The sequence below is a fragment of the Tauraco erythrolophus genome, chromosome 2 (assembly GCF_009769465.1).
Source record: "Tauraco erythrolophus isolate bTauEry1 chromosome 2, bTauEry1.pri, whole genome shotgun sequence".
Taxonomy (NCBI): Eukaryota; Metazoa; Chordata; class Aves; order Musophagiformes; family Musophagidae; genus Tauraco; species Tauraco erythrolophus.
Genome location: NC_141466.1, coordinates 82229627 through 82252609, shown reverse-complemented (window position 1 = coordinate 82252609; position 22983 = coordinate 82229627). Strand labels below are relative to the sequence as shown.

Sequence of the window (22983 nt, the reverse complement as noted above, 5' to 3'; positions counted from 1 at the left end):
ATTGTAGTATCACAGAAGATGAGATTTTAATAAACAGAATGTTTCCTTAGGATAACAGCTCTGATTTGGGGATTTTATTTTTTGTTGTTTCTTTCGCAGGAAGAAGGTATCGTGAAGGAAATAGACATCAGTCATCATGTGAAGGAGGGTTTTGAAAAAGCAGATCCTTCTCAGTTTGAGCTGCTGAAAGTATTAGGACAAGGTTCATATGGAAAGGTAATTTTTAATGCCATCTAATCACCTAGAGCAACATTGAAAATGTCATGTCCTTTCTCTGACTTCATTTGCACTGGTAACATTGTCTATTTATAAATTACGTTGTAAAAGCGGATAAGCAAGCCCAACCCTCTTCTATCTTTCTTTTAATAACACTTTTGTCTTTTAGCTGGATACCTGTATATAAAACAGTTTAGGAGATAGTGCTTATGGCTCTGGACCTGGAGTAATGAGCACAAGTGAGTGTTAGTGAGCATCACTGTTTACAAAATTAGACCCCCTTCCCTCTTTCTGACCTACCCACCAGGGAGGTGAGTGCGCTCCTGCTTCTTAGTTGGAGGATGTAAATAGGAGCATTCAAAGGGTTAAAGAAATTAGCCGCCTGATTCCTACTGAGGGCAAATGGGATCTCAAGCACCTTTCAAAGTCCCAGACTGCTCTTTAGCTTGCACTCAGAGACCCGTACACTTTGCTGAGAGGATGGATCCTGGAGTCAAATCTCAGTGCTTGTCGTGGGTTAGGTTGAAAACTTCCCCCCCCACACACAGCCGGTCACTCCCCCTCCCCCACCCCCAGGAATGAGGGAGAGAATTAAAGGATAAACGGGAAACCCGTGGGTTGAGATAAGAATGATTTAATACAGATGATTTAATACAGTGTAGGTGCTCACCACCCCCTCGTATGCGAAGCCCGTCTCGTCCCGAAGCTGCAATCCCGGACGAACGCGAGGCCCCAAAATAGAGAGGGGCAGAGAGAGAGAAAGAAAAAAAAGAAAGAAAAACAGCAGAGCAACAGCGCAGCAAGCGCAAAAGAGCAAAAGTGCCAAAGCGCAAAAGCCCTTCTTCCCGGCTGACCCTCGCTTTTATACTGGGCATGACGCTGCATGATATGGAATACTAATTGGCCAGTTTGGCCCTCAATCTTAAGTTCCACCACAAATCACAAGGGGAATCGTGTCCCCCTTGTCCCACCGTGTTCCTGCACTCCGGCACACTGAAAAGTCCTTGGAGTTTCACATCCAACCACAAACATCAGCTTGCTATCAAAATTCTTCTCAGAGCGAGCCTCTGAGTAAAACCAAAACACGGAGCTCTTCTGGCTGTTAAAAAACTCTGTCCCAGCTAAAACTAGGACAGTGCTGAAGAAAGCAATTGTTGTGGCAAGAGCAGTGGGAGGAAAAAAAAGTCTACCTGTATAACCACAAGCTAATTTGTGGAGAAAAAACATTTTTATCTTAAATCCGAGACTTTTCTTAATCCCAAAGACATTTCTTCAGCAGGATGTGTCAGTTGGAAATGAGAATAGGAAGGAAAGATGGAGAGAAAGAGGGAGGAGTCAATTCAGTGTTAAACTTTTTCCATGATTTAAATAAATAAGACTTTGAAACCTGTGGAAGAGTGAGCCTAATTTAAACCAGGCATGGAAGTCTCTATCATTTTAAATATATTATTTCATGAAGTTTAAAAAAAATATTTCCCTGCTTTCAATTCAATGATAGATCATTCTGGCTAACTAAAGTTGCTCAGGTATTCAGCACAAAGCTGAGCCCCCTGACGATGAATCAGGGCCTTTAGTTTTATTCTTGAAAGAAGCTATATTGAGAGTGTTTATCAACTTCCTGATCGTTCTAGAATTATATTGATAAGCAAGTCTGTTAAAAGTTCCCTGAGATGAGAGATAGCAGAAAAGTTAGCATACACCTTCAAGTTTTGATCTAGAGTGTTTATTGAGATCATAGTAATGATATTTGAGTTTTAAATATTAAAGAAATGTGAAAAATCAAACAACTCAAAATGAGATTTACTGTATGACTCAATACAAGAAGGAAAAGAACAAGAGAAGAAAATCTCTTGCAAAAGTAACAGAGGAAAAATGGCCAGTTTTCAGATTCAGGCAGTTAAGGGTTTAGAAGTGGTTTACTGACTACCTTAGCTTGTATTGATGCGATTCATTATTAACTAAGTTGGCCTTCTAGATTTAGGCGTTTTGTTTATAAAATCTGCCACCATTGTCTCTGCCACCATTTCCCAAAAGGAGATCTGATTTCTGGGACATGCTCCACCCAATTCACTGGGAGATCGGAGTGCGAGTGTGGACATCAGATCTATTTGGAGCTGTGTGTGATTACAAATCACTTTCTGTATCTTCTGTGATACAGGTCAGTGAACTCCCCAGAGCAGCAAGGACAAGGGGAGGGAAGTCTGCTCTGTGTTTCTTATGCAGTCCTCAACCACCTAAATTTTCATGACTGTGGTGTTTAAGCTGGTGGTTCAAATCCGTAAGTCTCTGGGATGCAGACTGATTGGTTTTCAAGTTGTTCACCTGAAGCTACATAATTTCTTGCAGGATTAGAGAAGATGCCTTTGGTGTCAGAGGGAGTGCTCTCAGCACTCTTGAAAGTCACAGCACTTGCTTAGTTTTCTAGGTTGGAATTTGGGTGACATACCCATTGTTAAGGGAGTATTACTAGTTCAGGTATTAATAACCTGAGGTGTTTGCATGCATATCAAACTAGAAAATTAAAAGTCATGCTCAGCCACATGTCTGTGCTGTTCTGGCAAACTAGTATAGTACAGCTAATATAACCAGTCAAGTAAGCATTCCAGGACCACTTGGCGGTTTCGAGAACAATGTAACTTTTAAGCATAATCAGAAGGACAAGATCATTTTGCAATACAATGCATTTTCATTTGTTCTTTTTCCTTTTTAGTTTGATGATTATTTTGACGTTGTCTGAAAAAGCACACAGGGTTCTTGACTCATCTGTTTTGAATGGATAGAAAATTATCCCAATGTTTCTCTGTCTAGCTGAACTTCCAAATGAATTGACTTCCTGTTAATGCTGGAGCAGCTGAGCTTACTTTATCATGAAGGGTAATGAAAAACACTTCAGAACATCTTATGTGTTCCTGTTGCATTCAGGTTTCATCATTTGTTCCTACAATTGTGAGCACCAGAGGTATTTGTATGTTCACTGAACTAGGAAACAGGACGTGGGAACAAGGAATGTGTGCCCAAGCTCAGCTAGTTAGGGCAGCTCGGCCGAGGAACTGTGCATATCTCATACGCGCAGGAAACATCTTGAGAAGGAAAGTCTCACCAAAAACTTATCAGACCATGTTGTAGCTGTGATGCTGTCAGATGTAAGAGCCCTGGCTAATGTGCTCAGAGAGAATTGGCCCCCTTTTTTTTTTTAAGCTTCTCTTCCTGGTTGTTCAAAGTTGTCCTCCCTCCCCAAAAACCTTTCCTCAAAGGATTTTTGAGAAAATCATAATCTGTTTACAGATTTTTTTTTTTTTCCAGGAAGAAGAGTCTTTCAACTTGCAAATAATGTGCTAGAAACAGACTTCCTCCTTACTTTTTTTGGCTTTTTATGTCTTGGGTGGAGACAGTTAACAAAGCTATGTGGTTCCTGAACAGGCAACGAATAAAATAATTGCCAGGGATTTTTGTAATCAAACTCGACATTCATTAGTTACGTAATTTCACCTAGCCTTTGTCCATTTATATGTTCATAAGTATATGCTATGTATGTGGACTTATTTCTGCGTTTGGCTTTACTTCTGCTTCTGTCCAGGAACACAAGTGCTGAAATTTGAAAAGATAGACACTGTTGTCTGGTATTTCTGACCTCAGCAGACAGATTGAGTCCTGGGAATCAGCTAAAAGATCTATTTATTTTATTTTCAATAATTAAAACACTGAAAGACTTACAAAGACCAAACTAAACTACTGATTCCTTTGTTCACTACCCCTTCAGTGCTCAGATGCACTCAGGGACAGACAAGAAATCGTTGCATGGAGTAAAACAAAAAAGATACAATTTTAGCTACAATTTTATTTTATTTCAGTTACAAATTTACACTGTTGGAAAATGTAACACAGGAGACTGTAACAGAGAAAACTGTCTTTATTATAACCACCTATTTGTTAATTAAAGTAGTCCTACTTTTTTGTAAGTATGCACAGACAGATTTTCAGCTGTATGAATTTTTTGCTTCAGCTACATCTTAGGCAAGTCATCGTTCATGACTTACAGCATAAATTACACCAAATTGTTTTCTCTCCTTGGTTTAATTGATGGCAATAATTTTAAGACACTGCACATGCCTAAGCACAAATGAGACATAACTTTATTTCATGTAAAGCTGGTCAGAATATGAAGAGATGTGCACGCACTGATTGTGACTATTCACCCGTTCTTAGTTGAATATGTAAGGGCAATTAATGATGCTGAACATATTTTCTTTGTGAGGCAGTAAAGGCTTAAAACTGAAGATTTCCAGAGTTAGCTCAACCAATTGTAGGTGAAGTAGATACGAAGTACTTTAGCTAATAATTTTCATTAGATTTTCTGAACTGAAGTATCTAGAAGTATCTATTCCTCTATCAAATGCAGCAAGGCTTGTAACTGGAAGTTCAGTACTCATCTACACAAAGCATCTGCATTTTACAGGTATTTCTAGTGAGGAAGATCAAAGGATCTGATGCGGGTCAGCTTTATGCCATGAAGGTACTTAAGAAGGCAACTCTGAAAGGTAAGGATTGGGACAGTGGCTGAAGTCTCTATTTCTGTGCTGTTTTGTCATTTACTTTTCTTGCCATTTTTTGCATTGCTGCTGTCTTACGGTATATAAGAATGCACAAATATGTCTCTGCCACCCTTCAAAATTCTACCTCTCTGTTATGAATGTTCTAAAAAAGGGTACACAAAAAACGTTATCTATGCAGTCTGGGAGCAGGAAAACAGAGCTTTGGACTTTTCCAGCTGCATACTTTCTTCACTTTCTTGGTGTTACCTATAGGACTTCTATTGGGCATATATTAAGTTGTGTCACAGGGGCAATATCTTTCTGTTACTGAAGTAAACTGAAGTAAGTATTTTTCAATAAGGATATTGCTGAAGTAAAACATGGCTCCTGCCGGGCAGAAAGGCCTTCCAGCTGATGCTTCTCACTATATGCCTGAAAATTCATGGGAGCATATTTTCAAGCACAAGGAGTCATTCTGAGGTTGAGATCATGCTATTTCCTAGCTCCTGACCAGTCAGCACATGGTCTGTAGTAGGCTGGGTCCAAATGTCTGATGTTTAAAGCTGCTGGTCATCCTCTTCTGAAGCCACTGGCTGCTACACCCTCACTCAGACCAAAAAGAAATTCCTTGTGAAGTATAGGACGGAAGAGGAAACCGAGCAAGTTCATTTTCAGCTGAAGTCCTTACTGTTTGTTCCTCCAAAGAGTTAGGAAGATCCAATTGTCTTCTGGTTTCTCTGACCTATCCCTGTACTCTGTTTTTCCCCTCAAAAGCCTGACACTTTTTGCAGATAAGGTGGACAGCGTTCATTTTGCCCGGAGCAGCTCTTTCACTTATTCTTGGACAATGTGGGTTTGCACAATGCACTATAGTGCCTAAATTTCTATCCTAATGGCAAGAGAGGACATTTTTAGATAGTTCTGATGACTGAAAAATCCAAACTGCTTTAGCATGCCTCAATTTGATGAACCAAAAGAAGAATAAAGCTATCGGTAATCGTGAGTTAGAGTTACAGTGGGTGGTGGCAGGCAGATACAGCATCTCTTCTGAGTACTAGTCAAAATGGGGAAGTGGCAAAGCAGGTATTTATACAGCCCTTTCCCCTCAGAAAGCCTCTTCAAAGAAATGTTAGTTTGAAATGATGCTGGCGTGCTGATCTTTTTGTTTGGAATGTAGATGGGAAAGTTTGCTCTAGCAGGACAGCATAGTGTAAATAACCACTTAAATAGTACTGGGTGTAATACATAAAAGTAAAAGGTCAGGCCTGTGTACACAATATGTATAATAGAGTGATTCTCTGACTACTTAACCAAGAGCAGGACTGTGAAGTGCTCGAACAGAGCTGAACTCAGCTCTGAGCCTTCCCCGCTGGGGAAAGCCATCTCCTGCCAGGCATGGTGTCTGAGGAAGGACTGTGACCCCTCTGATGTTAACACATACCAGAGACTTATTTCGGTTTCTTTTGACAACTCAGAACTTTTCACCCAAGGTGAAAATTTGGTATTCCCTCTTTTTCTCTATAACTCTGGGGTGTGTTGAGCAGAAAGAGCTTTGGAGAGGGGGAGGGTTTCTTCTGCATCCCCAAACACATGATTGTTATTTAGTATTTGATAGCTAAATCTGTAATGTTAGATTCCACTGGGGAAAAATAATCTGTATTACGGCAGTATTTTAGGAAATATCAAAATTTAGATGGTGATTTTAAACTACCAAAAGTGTTCCATCAAATTTCTGTTCTGTCAAGAACATGCACTTCTATGTTTGCAGTTCTTTGGTTTATTACAGCAGAGTACCACCGCTTCTCTCTTCCCTTGGCCGTTAAAGCAGGCTATTTATTATTTGATAGGATTTTTTTTTTCAAGTGTGGGTTTTCTCAAGCGTGGGTCACAAGATCCAAAAGCTAAGGCTGCTTTGTGATTTTGCTGGATTGCATTTCTCTCTCAATCAGACTACTTACCCGAGTGACTGGTAGCTCTGGATTTCCTATTAATCTCAAAATAACTAGCACATCAGTAGGAACTAACTTGTCCACAGTGGTTTCTACAAATAAGTTGATAGCTATTTAACTCAAAGTACAAAAATGAAGGCAAAACCTCATTGGCACAGGGCAAGTGAGACGTGCAACAATGAGGATTGCTGTCAGTGAGCTTCCATGTGACTTTTGGCACAGAGATAATATTTCTGACAGCTTAATTTCATCTTTTAAGTGAGAGTGCTGAATTGTTGCTGCCTACCTACACTCAAAAAGACTGGAAGTCACTCCAAAGTGAAGTGTTTATTACCATGTCAAGTAATGGGAGCAAAGTCGTAAGTACTTGTTAGCACTGTGTTCAGTATTTACTGATAAAAGGTGTGCTACAAGACAAATTTCTGAATGATTTTGCTTCCTAACCTGACTTCACAGTACAGCATGGAGCAGGAAAGTCAAAGCTCTTGGTCCCAGTGCTGCTGACATAGCCACACAGCCCTACATATCATAGGAGTTTTCTTTAGCAAAACAAATTTGCAAAACACATAGAACTGACAAATGAGAAAGAAAAGAGGAGGGGGATAGCAAAACCATTTTTTCTTTCCTGGATTAGTCTGAAGAATTAAAACCCAGATAAATGAGGATTTGGGGAAGTTAAATGTCTTCAGGAGTGTTGGGTTAAAACTAGCTTTGTGCCTTGCTCTGAATAACAACTGTAGTGGGTCCTGCTGAAGAGCTTCCTATCCCAGGAGCCTAGCTCTGGCTGTGGCTGGCTGATACTGCTTAGGAAGAAGCAGAAGTACAAAATGGTGCTTCCTCCAGTGAGTCTGCTGCCTCCTGCCTCTTGCCAGGGTAGTTGTCCCTTGTTAGCATGACCCCAACTTCACCAACAGCAAAGGGTAGTATAAGAAGGGTACAGCAATTAACAGCAGCACTCTTCAAGCATTTACAGCTCAAAAAAGTTGTTTGATTCCAAAGAGGCTTTGTAGATCAATTGCATTCGTAGATTTAAGCTTGAAAAAGATCTGCTCAACAGCAGAACCGCTCCTGCTGTGAAGGGAGAATTTAGATTGTAAAAGTTTGCAGAGGCGCATGGTGTGCACACAAACATTTGTGAAAATGAAGTTAATCTTTACCTCGTGATGGTTTATATTAAATGTAGAGTATATCTGAATAAGGACCTTTATCAGCGTGGATCCTTGAAAGTGAGAAAGCCACTGCTCCTCTCAGTTGTAAATAAGAGCATCACATACAAGTTTCTTTCCTTCATGCCTCATTCCCTTTTGCAGGAGCTTGTGGGTATTTTTAAAGCAGAGAACTTCCTGAAGAAATTGGATAGGTATGTCATGCTAATTACTAGTTTTAGGAAAACCTTGTCCAAAATATCTGAGAGTGACAAATACAGATGATTCAAGACTGCATGTATGTATAACTATCTTACCTGACTTTGAAACACTGTTTATTAAGTTACAATACCCTAATACCTACCTTTGCAAATTTAAACCCTTTTCGGGGGTGAGGTCCAGATGCTCAAAGGCATTTAGGCACTTAAATACCTTCCAAGAGTGAGACTTTTGCCTTTTAGAATGTCATTAGATAACACTATTAAATACCATCTTAAAATGTTGCTTTCATGTCTTCGTCACACTTTACTTTTTTTTTTTTTCCTTGAAAATCAGATTTTTAGATAAAAAATTGAAAGATAGTAAAGTTGATTTATATGTTTAAAAACTTATAGATATATGTCAGGAAGTCTTAACTGCCTGGCCTGAATGCACCATGAGACTGAGGAAACAGAAGGAAAACGGGGACTGTTTTTTCTGTGTATATGTGTGCCTTGTATTCACCAGCAAAGCTGGGACAGAGGGAGAAGACAGGCTGATTATTTTGATTCACTCAGTATTTCTCTCAAGATGTCTCAGGCTCCATCAGCTTTACTGGTGTGCTTCAGGATTCCATGAACAAGGGCTGTTAAAATCACTTACAGTGTGTGCCTCATTAAACACCCATGAAGTGCCCAAACAGGTTGCTATGCCAGAATGTAAGGGCTACCTCTGGAGCTTGAAAATCAAAGACCCATCCCTCCTGCAGAGACATGCAGTCTTACAGAAAGTGGTATGAAGCCGTAATTCACTGATATAATGCTTATGAACTTTGTAAATATTACAGTGATGATCTGATGAAGGTTATGTGATGGGTCATGAGGAAGTAGTTTGCATGTGCCCATCTTGTTGCTAATGGGCTGTGTAAATCTCAGTACTGGAAGCTGTTTGGCCCTGAGAACTGAGAGAGTCTACCTGTTTCTGCTTATGGGGTTTAGAAATTATAATCTATTTTGTCAAAAGCCCTGAAGTGTTTTGCAGTTTATGATCCCCTCAGTCTAAGTCAGTAGGCTTATGGGTTTACTGTTGGGCCGAGCACGTGTGATGGTTATAGATGTGGTAAGCAGTGAGAGCAGCTTTATGACTCACAGAGAGCTTGTGGTGTTCTCATGGATGTTGTATTGATGATATTCGTTATAATTAATTGTAAACCGAACAACTAACTTAGATGTCACCAGCTGGACTGATTTCCATCTAAACCATTGGTAAAATTATAGTAGTGGCTTCCTGGTTCGAACACCAACAGAAGCAGCTTCTTCAGTTTTCCCCTGTATGTGACTCAGTTTCCCTGTGATGACTGTGGTACTTAGATCCAAGACATTGAACTCCAGCAGATTCCTTCTGTTCTGAAGGGAACAGAAATCCAATAACACAAAAACCTAAAGGCAATTTAACCTCATAAGGCAAGACCTAGAGCCTTCACCTCAGGTAAACTTAGCTCTTTGGTATCCAGGTTTTCAAGGTGTCTTGTCCTATTTCTTTCAGTCTCTGTGTTTGGTGAGAGGCCCTGTTATTCACCCAGGTTCACCCCTTAGTGTTCTTCAAAAGGTTCTTCCATCTTTTTAATACACTCCTGGTCCTCGTAGTACCCTCTTCTAAACAATTCATCGGGGAAGTCCCGGCTACACATTCAGTTTCCTCTGAGTCCAGATCCCACAGCAGAAGTCCCATTGCTCTGCTGTTCAGAGGAAAGGCTACATCCTCTGAATCCTTGGGAACTGCTGCCTTCATATGGCTTCTTTACTCTGACAATTGTAACTGTCCAAATATCAGGGCTCTGAGCTCAAAAAAAACCCCAACATTGTTGGACCTGGAATTGTCCTTAAAGATCCAGCTGAGACATAGACTCACTCATCTCCACAAATAGCCACACACTAAATTTTCAATGGAGAGGGGAAAATCTGGGAAGGAAATAGCAACTTCTATGTGCACAAACATAGTAACATTCGATTCCTCTTTATGATTCACAAGTGGCTCTAAAACTTAAAGATCAGCCTACCTGATATGTGCTCAACCACACAGCAATGTTCTTCGGTCACCATCTGGACCATGCCCATTCACATGCAAGCTCTATGGGCCAGGAGTCAAGGAGAAAATCTCCAGCTTTGTGCTGAGCTGCAGAATGTGACAACCTTGCCTATCACAATTTAGGAGCAAGCTGGAATTAGTAGCTGTCATCCAAGGAAGAAGAATTTACTTTCCTCCCGTGGGAGGTTTGAAAATGAAACCTGGAATATCTTCAACTCTCAGTGCTTAGAGGTCACCATCAGGCTGTGGCTTTACAGTGCCTTTGCAAAGCTTCTTGCATCAGACAACCTCTTTCTTTCTCCTCTAAAAAGTCAGCTTATCTAGGGCTTGCTTTCTGAAGGAGGAAAGAGTGCAGTACATTTGAGAGAGCTCACTTAGGTTGCTTCTAATGGGCTGTGGAGAATAATGTGTTCTTGTATTATAAGGAAAGCAAACTGGAGTTATGCAACTAGCGCATTGTGTGTCAGCAAATCTTACAGAGTATCCCAACTGGAATATATAACAGACTGGGCAGGTCAAAAATTACAAAGAGCATTGCTGGAAGTTTATTTTCCTAGGGTTTGCTAAAGACCATGGGCTTGTGTTCATCAAGATTGTAGCTTCTGGGCTAAGATACTTAATACTCTTAGTGATTCTGTACAGTGTTTGGATTCAGGTTTGGATGAGAAGGGAAAACTTTTACCTATAAATATAAAGTGAGCATGCATCACTTAAAGATTTTATTGACTGTTTCTATTCAAGTCATGTGGGACTTCTCATTGTATGAAGTCCTGATTAAATCATAGCCTCTTCACAATGTCAAGTGGATTGTGAAGATCCTGTTATCAGGCAAAAATTCCTACTGTCAAGACGTTCAAGAAACAAACTCTGGATACTAAAAATGCTCTCTGCTTTGCAGCAAGGGAGCATTTTGGCTAGTTTGTTTTTACACAAGACGCTGTTGATCCTCATGGAGGTTCTCCTAAGTGCCAAAGAAAATTCAGCTTTCTCTTCATGAAAATTTTAGCTGTTGAGTGCTGTAAAGTGTCTCATTGTTAAAGGTGTTGCTTGGGTTGCTAGATAGCAAGTTCTTCCTATTGTCCTAAAGAGGACAGAATTATTAAGTCTTCAACTAAATACTGGTAAAAATTACAATCAATGTCCCTATCTTTCTCCCTGTCATTCAGCCAGACTGGTTCGCACAGGAGCACACTTCTGCACTTGTTATACACACTGTAGGTAAGTGCAGCAATATCACCCAGTCCTTTCCTGTCCACACTTTTTTTCCAGTACAACTCTGCTATTACTGTAATATCAAAATATACCTCACTGCATAGTTGTATGGTCATTTGGAACGCAGCTTCAGCAGCTTAGTATGTTGCTGCCTAAAACAGCTTAGTTTTATCTTTGCAGAGAGAGCACAGGACAGGACTCACAAGCAAACTCCGGCTTTCTTCATGAGAAGTTCAGTGGTGTAGCAGAAACTGTGATGGGAGTCCTAGCATTCAACAGCATTGTGCTTTGGCTTGGGCCAGGCTTTTGAGGCAATTCTTCTAGTCATCCCAATTTGCTGTGCCTTTGTTTGCTAGGCACAGCCGGTTTGGAGCATAGAAGCTAGGTTTCCTCCTGATGAAACTAATCCAGGAGCACACCCAGTGCCCTCCAGCCTCTCGTGGGCATTCAGGCCATGGGACCAAAGTGTGACATCAAGTGTGGGGCAACCTCGGATCCCAGCACCCACTGTTAATTTCTGTAGATTGCTGGCTGCACCACACTGCTTGCTAGTGCAGTCATAGGTTTAAGTCAAAGTTTCAGACTTGGCTGTGAAGACATTGAGTGCACCTGTGTCTGTGGTTTTCACTCGATATAGCATAGAGCTGTCTTAATTTTTTCCGTCTTTAGCTAAATTAACGTGCCCGAGCCCTTAGCTTCTAATCCTTGAGCAGTTCCATGGACCCCATTAGCAGCAGCTGAAAGTGTTGCATTATTCAGGTATTCATATGATGATTCTCTAGAGAGCACAAAGGAGATTCAATTCTGAAGTCACAGAAAGAGAGCTCTGAAAAGTCTGCTGATTTCTTTGGCAGAAAGGATATGTTCTTCACCTGTGATCAAATTATACAAGTTTGTTCTAAACGTTTGTTGAGTCACACTGTTCTGTCAATGAAATACAGAAAGAATGACTTCTTTAAAGTTTCTAAAAAAAGAGTAGCTCTTGCAGGTTGCACTTGAATTTGTCCCCCGGGTATTCCAGCTAGTCAACGAATGGTGGCTGTTTTTTTTCATGAATAAGTAATCCATCATATTCATTTATTTTTTATAGTAAAAAGCAATTTTCCAAATTGCCTTGTAATTTTCAGTCAATTTGCCATCTACCTCTTTAAATTTTCAATTGATCCTGCTGTGCTTGACACAGTGAATAAGTAGCAATGGAGACACTTGAAACTACAGCTCCTGCAGGTGCCATCAGTAATTCAGACCCAAACTCATTCTTCGAGGTCCCCATAGTAGAATTGATCAAGGGCCTTCACTACTGCTTGCTTTCTCTTGGATTATTCTTTTTGTCGTATTCATTGCACTGTATATCTAATGACAGCTGTTTGCAGTTATTCCCAAATTGATTGTCACTTTACGGAAAAGACCACATTTGATATTTTTTGTTGTCAGGTAGCAGATTGCTGTTAGTTGCTTTTGGTGTAGTTTCAGGAATGGAGAGACTACATGGATAGTTGTCCTGAAGCCACGAGTGAAATGTTTATCCTGTTTGACAAATGTTGTGCCATTTCATCTGTAGAAAACCCACTTTGACCAGGAAAGCACTGGAAGGTACAGTGGCCTTTGTCAGCCCTCACACCCCTCACCAGCAATAGCTGGGAAGCACAGAGAAAGGAGAGAAAAGCACAGCTTAATTTAGTTGGAACATGTTTATGAAGAGCGATGCGAAGCTCCAGCTGAATGAACGAGTCCGGAGTGAGACAGGCACCACTGGCCTGGCTGTGTGCAGTGCTCTGCCTGGGCCAAGTACCTGGGAGCGAGGACTGACTGATCACTGGGACAATCATAGAGGCTCAGCGGTTCTGCTTTGGAAGCCTAACTCCTGTCCATGCCTGGGTCTGTGCCAGGTAAACCCACCTGTGTGGGACTTGGAGGGCATCCCGTGCCTTGCACTGCTACTAAAGCATCAGCTGGAAGGCACCTGAAGAAGTCCCAGAGCCCACCTCTGACCTGGAGTGGTACAGCTATGCTTCTGTGTTGTTCCTGACAGCTGTTTGCCTAACTCATTCTTAGACTGTTTCTATCCTTACTATTACAAAATGCTTCCTAACATCTGTCCCGTATCTGCCTTGCCACAGCTGAAGCCATTAGTTGACATCCTCTCTGCTGAGAACAGTTTCCTCTGCAGTTTTCTTCTACATCTTGAAGATTGTTATCATGTTTAGCTTCCATCTTCTGTAGGCTGAAAATCTTTCATCTTCCTTTTCTTCCTCAGGGTTCATTTTTTCTAGATGTCTGGGTTAGAATATTAGTTTTACACTAGGTAAGTCAGAGATGACTGCTAAACAAAATGAAATCTGCTCTGGCTGTGTGTTCCAGATCTCAGGCCCTCTGTGAAAGCTTTCTTATGACAGAAGTAGTAGCAGTACCTCTGCTTTACCAAGTAGATGGCTGAAAATTCAGGGTTTATAATTGATCTGCTGCAAAGATGGTAGAGTGGTCATATTGTTGAGGTGTGGAATACTTGTTCCTTTAGAGAGTCCCATTCAGAGAAAGTTCCTAGGAAAAGCCTTGGATAGAAAGATTTGTAGTATGGCTTTTCTTTGAATTGCTGCTCAACACAGCAGCATTTCTGGAGGGTGGTTTCAGTTCCTCGTGATTGCCTGCAGCTGTCAACATCCATTCCCCTTCTTTCATGTGTTTAGCTTCAGAATGAAGCAGAACATCAGTGGACAGGATGCACCCAGGCCAGTCTTGCTTTACTAGTGATGATATAACACTGGTCACTGTTTTATCTTGCCTGCTGCCCTTTTCCTTCTGCCTTTCTGTCTGGTGTCCCATAGTCCAAATGGGAATCTTCATGTGAAGGTCGGCTTTTCTGGTTTTCTTTTGGCTTAGTCTTGGGTCTTGAATTTTTTTGTCTTGTTTATCTTGTGCTGTCTTTAAGGAGCTTTGTAAGCTTTCTGTTTGCTTGTAATGCTTCTAATTTTAAGAAAACCGCTGCTGAAAAAGAGAAGCTATTGCTGGCAACTCATCGAGTCAGCTGCACAGCACGTGAATGAACCACTGGGAGCCTTTTAATCCTGCCCGACGTCCAAGAGCTTGTTGTTGGTACCACAAGGCTGCATGAATTACAGGAAGAGAAAAATTACTCTTTTGGCAAATACAGGCTCAAATGCTTTTAGTCTTAATCTCCTCTGAATTTATGTTGGGTAGTCTGTTCTTTCATGGTAAACTGTGTCTGGTATAGGAGCTGGTACCTCAGTTTAGGAGTTATAAGACTTCGGCTCTGCTCGCATCTCTGCTGCCAGCCTGCTGCATGAACATAAACCAGTTACTATTACTGCTGCTCCTCGTCTCAAACTCCATATCTGTAACGTTAACCTAATTATGCCAGCCTCCTCTTCACAGTGCTCAATGTCCTTATGAAAAGTAATAGTCAGATATTAATGGAGATGTTATTAACACTCCTCCCCACTTAAGTGCAATCTGCTGCATTATGGAATTTAATGGCTAAAGAATCCAAAACATGAAATTGTTAGGAAATGTCTTTTCTGTAGAATGCATTGACTATTTGAAATGATCAGAGCTATGAATCAGCTGTACTTTTGCATAAATTCATAGCTGTAGTGGAAAGCTAAATTGGAAATACAAGAGCTAAATATCCCTGGGATTTTTAACCTCCCTGCTGGACTCTGCAAGTCTTTGGCTGCGGTACAAATCCATTATCTATATGAAAAGCATTTGTTTGTTCTGTTCACTGAATAAGTTGCACCAGTTGGAGCGTCCAACATAATTGCCATTTAACCAATTTCAGCTGCCTGCAACTGCAGTGCATTTATGGTTGGTTGGAAACCGAATTCGTAAGCATCCTCTGGGAGTTGCATCCCATCACTTTTACTGTTCCCATAAAACAACAGAAAAATCTTATTTCCTTTCAAGCATGAGGCCAGATTAACAGAGAGGTCAACACTGCCACTTGATGCCATTTTAAGTCAGAGTTACAGCAGAGGGTAGGAGGCCAGTTGCACTGGCGATGGTTTGCCTCACAGCATTGCAGTTGGATCGCTTGTAAACCTTCACCAAACAGCTTGCCAGGCATTCTGTTCACAACTGCTGCTGGAGTTGTGCTAGCACTCAGCTGGCTCTCCATGAAAGTTAGACAGCACAGTGTGGGAGATTACCATCTGGGATTTGTTTCAACAGAAACAAAACTATTCTCTGTGTTTTTCTACTCATCATGTGGGTTACACATGTCAGTTACAGCTTCCTCACGGCTCCAAGTTGGAGGTTTTGATGATGTTCAAAGAGAAACCCGCTATCAGCATCAACAACAGCCTCTCCTTTCTATTTTGTCTACAGTATTTTCTATCTGCATGCGACTGTAATTTACATACTCTAGAAGTTTCTATGGCACAGTAATTTAACTGACATTTTCTCAGCAGTGGTAGATTATTTTAGTAAATTTGGGCAAAGCCTGAATTGCTCAGATAATTGCTCTGTGTCCCTGGTCATCTTTCAGACTTTGTTTGTGCTATGACATAGTTGCCATTTAATGGGCAATTGTCATCATCAACATTGTTAACCCAGAGCTGCCTTTCATGCTCAGAGAGAGTGTCAGGTTTGTGGGATCGTACTGCTATATAGGATTTGTCAATGCTGAGGTGATTCTCTCCCTTTACTCTGCTCTTGTGAGACCCCACCTTGAATACTGCATCCAGTTCTGGTGTCCCTACCGTAAAAGAGACATAGATCTGTTGGAGTGTGTTCAGAGGAGGGCCACTAAGATGATCCAAGGGCTGGAGCACCTCTGCTACGAGGACAGGTTGCGGGAGCTGGGATTGTTCAGCCTTGAAAAGAGAAGACTTCGGAGGGACCTAGTAGCTGCCTTCCAATACCTGAAGGGAACCTACAGGAAGGCTGGGGAGGAACTTTATACAAGAGTGTCCACTGATAGGACAAGGGGAAATGGGTTTAAGTTGAAGGAGAACAGATTTAGATTAGATCTTAGGAAGAAATTCTTCAGTACGAGGGTGGTAAGACTTTGGAATAAATTGCCCAGAGAAGTTGTGGATGCCCCCTCCCTGGAGGTGTTCAAGGCCAGGTTGGACGGAGCCTTGAGTAGCCTGGTCTAGTTGAGAGGCGTCCCTGCCCATGACAGGGAGGTTGGATTAGATGATCTCTAAGGTCCCTTCCAGCCTATGCCATTTTATGATTCTGTGATCAATCCAGTTTTGTTTTCATTATGAATACAATAAGCTATGTAATGTAAACTATTAATGTCATACATCTAGGCAGGATGTAAATAGATGCGGGTACTAACTTGACTCTTGCATGTGATTGTAAGGAAGAACTATTTTCAAATATTTGAAAAGTTTAGAAAGACTATTTTGTATTTTTGTTGTTACATAGTGTTCCCCATGTTTGGGCCACCTTTACCACCTATCTCTGTCTCCTAGAATACCTTCCTCATAAAGAGAAAAGGACAGGCCCCTAGCTTGTGCCCTCCTTCTCTTGCTTTGTTCAGGAAAATAGCTAGTGGCTTTGCTCAGCAGCTCCAGTGAGACCGCAGGAGCAGACTTTTATACAGAAGATGGTTTCTTAAGCAGCACCTTGGTACCAAGGAAGCCAAGAGGCTCTTCCTAGACCATCCCACTAAATGCACAGCCTTCATTTATCTTTCCAACCTGCTGAAATCCAGACATCCCCATTTTCCAGAAGGCCCTCAACTGTCCCAGGCAAACTGGTGCCTCCCAGATTCCTGAGGGCAGCTTTCTGGGGCAGCAGAAAGCTGCCATCCCGCAAGCCAAGCATCAGGGATAGTGGTAGGTTTGGAGATGTGATCTGGTGTGTGGAGCCAAGGGAAAGGCAAAACCACAAGTGGAGAAGTGGAGGGTTATGGATCATGGGCAGCATTTGCTCTAGGTGTCATTTTGAGGGGAAGACTGAGCTTTGAGGTGGGAGCTAGACAGGACCAGAGCTAGTCTTCCTCTGCAATTTCAGGAAGAAGGTGATGCTTGTCTTGCCAGCTTCTCCAGAGCATCTCCCTTCCTCTCACCTCTTTCTGCTTGGGACATGAGAGGGGGCTGCTCAGCTCCAGCACTGGCAGAGCGGATGCTCAGTGGCTTCCGTTGATGGAGAAGGGAAACGACAGGAGCAAGTCTGTTCAGCCCTGCTGCCGCAGTGGGGATGGTAGGAATTTGAAGGATGGCTATAGGTGAGACTGATGGACCAAAAAGGAGGTGTTCATGAGACATAAGACTTGACCTCGCTACATGAGATTTGTCAGTGTCAGAGGACTCCTTACATGCATTTTTGTTAGAAATATGCAGAAACCCTGCAATGCTGTTATGACACACTTGGTTTTTAGTTTGCTATAGTTTATCATGAGAAGCTTTGAGAGCACTTTTTCACAAGCAGAACAAAGCAAGGAACTTCCAAAGCAAAGCTTTGAGGAAACCTGAAAGTTTACACTGTATGTGGGAGGAGTATGCTTTGCTGAGCAGTGACTGGAAGGGCTGACGTAGCGCTGGTGGCTGCTGGGCTGGGTGGCCCCAAAGGAGCTACATTACCCCTCTGACCTCCAGCTATCACCTACAGGGTAACAGCCATAGTGACCTAAGGCTCTTGACAAGGCTACTTGAGATCTCAGAATTAAAAGCGCTGTGTGGAAGCTAAACTGCTCGTGGTTATTCTTCACAGAGTTTTCAGGTCCATTCCCAATATGAATATTTAGTTTCTGATTTTTTTTCACTTTGCTGGAATATTCTAACACAATGTTACAGGCATTAATCCTGGTGCAAATGACTGCTCTCTTTCAGTTGGTCTCCCAAACACTTGTGCATAGCAGTGAAGTCCAGATTATTTTTTTTTAGAAAGTGTGCTTTATTGAGGTGGAGTCACTGCAGCAAAGTAGCATAAAGTGAAAAATGCAATCTCATTCCCCTGCAGCCAAGGCAGGCTAGTTTCTTCCTAAATCATTATTTAACTTTTTCTGTCCAATTTAGTTTTAAAACGTGTCAAGTGATGAGGCTCCAATCCCAACCCTTCACTGTGCTCCATAGGAGTTCATCCTGTTACAGTTTGCCTGATATAGCCTACATTTCCTCTTTTTCTGTTTCATTTACCTCCTCCTATTTACATTTCTTTCTTTCTTTTTATTTTGATAAATAATTCTTCTCTGTCCTTCATGTTTATGTCCTTTAAATATTTATCTGCTCCTCTCCTGTCTCCCTTTAGTTGTTGCTTAGTACGGTTTATGTTTAGCTCTTGGCAGTTACCCAGTCACTTAGGAAAAAAGAAGATTTCCTCTGCAGTTAGGTATTCTTTCAGAGTTCAAGCAGCTATGTATACTTTCAGAACTGTATACAGGGACTGAGAAGTAGATGGTGGGATCCTATTAATGTCAACAGCAGTTTTACTACTGGCTGTTTTAGGGCCATGATTTCACCCGGAGACTCTCTGAACTTAGTCATATCTTCCACGAGGCTCCCTGTACGGTATTGGAGTCCAGGCTGAAAAATAATTTGTGATTGTTTGAGCACTGTGTTTCTGTCCTCGCAGGAGAAAACACTGGATCAGTCTTTTTTTCTTGCCGTTTGTGTTGCCAAGGCTTTGCTGATTGCAAAGCTTTAGTCAGTGTGTCAGTAACGACATGAGACCAGGCTTTTCCTTATGCTCTAATTTAGGAACTGACCTTGCCTTGACTTCACACCCTACTCGCGGATGGGACTGGAGGCTTTTTCAGTGACAGACAGCCGTCTCGCAGATGCTCATTTATTTTTATGAGGCAAGCCTATCAACAGAGCTATATTGAGCATGTCTGCGTAGCATGTCAGGGCCTGGGCAAAGCAAAGGTTTGGTTTGCCTGAATGTTGACATTAAACGCCGCAATTTTCCTGAAATATTTGAGTCCTAAATTCCCGTCTGTTTTGTGTGCAAATAGCTCAGAGGGTTGTGTTGCTGGCAACCTGATAAACCTCATCCTGCGTGGTTTACAAATAGAAGCTGTCTCAGAGCTTCGTATCTCCTAAATCAAGTGAGAGATCTCAGTTTTAGATGATAAGCCACTATCCCAGCTTCCTCAGGGATGCCTTAAATATACAAGTTACTCATTTCACAAACCAAAATATTTGGAATTTGCTAAGTAAAATGCTCGTCCAAAACATTTTGTTAAAGGAATTCAAATGAGATTGGCTCTGTGTTTACCACATCCAAGCAGCCTAATAGAAGATATGTTTAGAGTGAGAAGTCATCCTAGTGCAGTCGTCGTCAGGGCTGCTGTGTAGCTCGGGTAACTGTTTACATTTGCCTCGTGCTCCGTGACTGATCCATCCAAACCCTTTCTTCTGAGAAACGCGCCTCTCACTGTCCAGCCACAGCCTTGCATTACCCGTATCAGAACTAAGCTGGCAAACTGCTCTCCAATTAGACCCATCACAAAAACATTACTTCTTATTTCTGCATGATTACCCTACACTTGGAAGACATGGGGTTGGGTTTTTTTTCTTTTAAAATTCCTGGTGGGCTTGGTGAACATCTTTTTCCTGAAACACCCATAAATCCTCTTTTTTATTATTGCATCTTCTTCTGAATATGCATTACAATTGATTAAAAAAAAAAGATTCAGTGTATCTTTTCTGGTAGAGTGTTTATCCACAGGATCAGGACTGCTGAGTGAAATTTTGCTTGAAAAAACATTGGTAGTAAGCGTTTCAGCAGAATGCTCTAGTTTGATCGTATATCTTTTTAAAAATGATTTTATAGTTGTACGTTATAATTAGTTGAAGAAATAATAGATCAAAAACGAAGTTAAAATCCTTAACAAAACAGTACAAAACAGCACTCAAAACAATTTTTTGCAATTTAATTTTGGCAAAACTTCCTGAATTTAGGCTTTTTTTTGTTCCAGTTCAGAACAAAAGCCACAAGAAAAGTATTTTTGAAGCAGCTTTAAAAAACAAGTTTCAAGCAGCTCTACAGCAAACATTTAACAGAATTAATTCAGCCTATGAGCAAAACTGCACTGGTGACAAATGACAGCATCTCAGCACATACATTCTCCACAAAGGGATAGTACCACATTTCCACTCCTTCTAGGAATTCTCACTTAATGTTATATAAGATTGTTGGTCTTGTCCATAAACATCCCAACTGGACCAGGCAGAAGGTTTCATACTATGCCATTAAATGAAATAGTAGAGGCTTGTATAACAAAATGGAAGGAGCTTGGGCCGGCTTCAGATCACTCTCACACAGAGGTGCTTTGCCCTATGTTAGGGTCCCTGGGGAGCTCCAGCACCACTCTCACCCCCTTCCAGCTCTACCAGGCTTTGCAAGTGAATTAGTAGTTGCTCAAAGATCCTGAAGGAGAAGAAACTTCCCTTTCAGTACAACTTGTTTTTTAGGTCTAGAGAGATTAAATAAAGGGAGCGATATTTTTTTCTGTAGAAGATTGGCATGAGAGGGAATGTCTGCATTTTCACCGCTGAGCCAGTGGTCACTCCCAATGCTTTTCAACCATAAAAGCTGTATTTTTGCCTTTGATGATACGCTGGAGAACATATTTGTGGTGAATACCAAAGCACAGACAGTTTTCACACTTAGAGAGAAAAGTAATCCACAAACTTTATTCAGCCCTGCCAGTAAAACCCACAAAGCAGGTGTGTTTTAAGAGCAACGAGGAGCAACACTTGATTAAACCACTCTGGGCTTCAAGCTTAAAAGGCAAATGGTGAAAGTTGTTACTCTGAGAGACCCAGAAGTTCCTGGATGTCTGGATCATCTCCATGTCAGGAAGGACAAGATAAAAAACAGTATCTTCATTGCATCTGTTGACTTAGAAACATTGCAATAGCAAACATAAGGCGAACACTCATTTGGTACTGGAATGCCCCACGGGAAGAAAACATGAGGCTCAGTGCTGCCTCTCCTGTGCAGCTGCATGCAAGTTAGCCAGCACTGCAGCAGGGCAGTAGCTGCAAGGGAATTAGTCTGACAGCAGGAACAGTGATACCAGAGAAGTTTGATGGAGAAAATTCAACCCTCTTTAGACTGTATTTAAGAGTAAGATTGAGGACTGTATGTACCTGTACATTTTTTCTCTGCTGGATTCTTGTAAGTCAGAACTGAATTTTAAATATGTATTTTGGGAGGGGAAAAAAGGCTAACTGTCTCACAACTGTTTTAAGCAACTGTTCTTTATTGCAAAATTATGATGAAGCAGCCACCAGTTTCTCTCTTCAGATCATCATCATTTCCAGAGCTACTGATGAATGGTCTTTACTGGGACCTCTGAATTCTAAGGTCAACCTTCTTATTCATTTGTCATTTTGAAATTATGCCTATTTCTGAAGCATAGGTAGTTATTGCCTGACAGTAAGAGTTAATACTGCAATTGTTGCTCTTGCTTGCAATAGTAATAGTAGTAATAATAATAATAATTATACATCTGTTCAACTGATGCAAATATAATAAAAAATAGGAGTAGGTTACAGTAGAATTCAAGAAAAAAACATATCACTTCATGGATCATTTGACAGGATATCGCATCCAATAAGGTAAATAAATTTAAATAAAACATATGCTTCATAGCGAAAAAAAAAGATGACCCAGGTGCAGCTATGCAGAGGTGTTGAAGGCTTTCAGTTTTGCCGAAGTCGTGGACAGAGGTATTTCCAGCTGTAGGTTTTGGCTTTTTGGAGGAAATTCCATGCTAGCAACTGGCAGCTCTCGCTGCTCTTCATTGAGCCATTTATTCAGTTTGTTTTTAACGATGTTAGTTAGAATTGATTTATGCAATTGTAAGGGGTGTAATTCTGACTTTGTTGGTGTCATATATCACCATAGGATTTGGCTTATTAGATATCACTGCACATCTGCAGCTCACAGACCTTGGGGGCAGGGGGGATGGGTTCACCTGGGAGCTGTGCACAAGCACATCTGTGTATATTCAGTTGGTCCAGCACTGTTTAAAAATACACAAAAATTGAAATTTCATCTCTGCATGAGGACATGAGGTTTATATGAGTATCCATCTGGTCTGTTGGTCAGTACTTCTCTAATGACAGGGCTGAACCCACTGGCTAATTTCAGCCAAAAATCTAAAACACGCTTAAGCTCCTGCAGTGTCCGTGGGATTGTTTGGCTGGGGAGAGAGATTTGAATTGGTGTCTCAATGGGAAAACGGCAGGAGGTTGCAGCTGCCAGAGGCTCCACCAGGCAGGAGAGCCCACCGATCAGCACCCACAGAGCTCCAACCCGCTGCAGCCTCTGCAGGCTGCTTCTCACTGGCCACGAGTGTCAGGAAAATGTGGGGAGAGCTCAGGTTACTGCTTTGAGTTAATATGTCCTAGAAACTCATGTTTGCTACTGACAACTCCCATATGGTATTTTTTTTTGGTAGCTTTTGACTTCATCAATCTGTCCTTTAATTCTCCTGGCTGGAAAATTGAGCAGGTACTTCAGAGGGATATTATGAGATTTAATTAACTTTTTCAAGCATTTCAAGAGAATAACGACTAGATGATAAATCACAGAACCATAGAATCATAGAATGGTTTGGATTGCAAGGGACCTCAAAGATCATCTAGTTCCAGCCCCCGTACCATGGGTACTAGACCAGGTTGCTCAAAGCCCCATCCAACCTGGCCTTGAACACTT

The 22983-nt window shown here is 41.4% G+C and overlaps 1 protein-coding gene across 4 annotated transcripts in view; it reads left to right on the top strand.

Annotated features, from left to right (window-relative positions):
* The window catches only part of RPS6KA2 (ribosomal protein S6 kinase A2), a 316652-nt gene that overhangs the window by 211363 nt on the left and 82306 nt on the right, over positions 1-22983 (top strand). For 3 of the 4 annotated variants that reach the window (XM_086626947.1, XM_086626941.1, XM_086626955.1), the window contains 2 exons: positions 100-216; positions 4673-4754. In XM_086626947.1, coding sequence (XP_086483073.1) covers positions 100-216; positions 4673-4754 — 199 coding nt within the window. The remainder of the gene's footprint in view (positions 1-99; positions 217-4672; positions 4755-22983) is intronic. The other variant, XM_086626964.1, reaches the window with a different exon arrangement.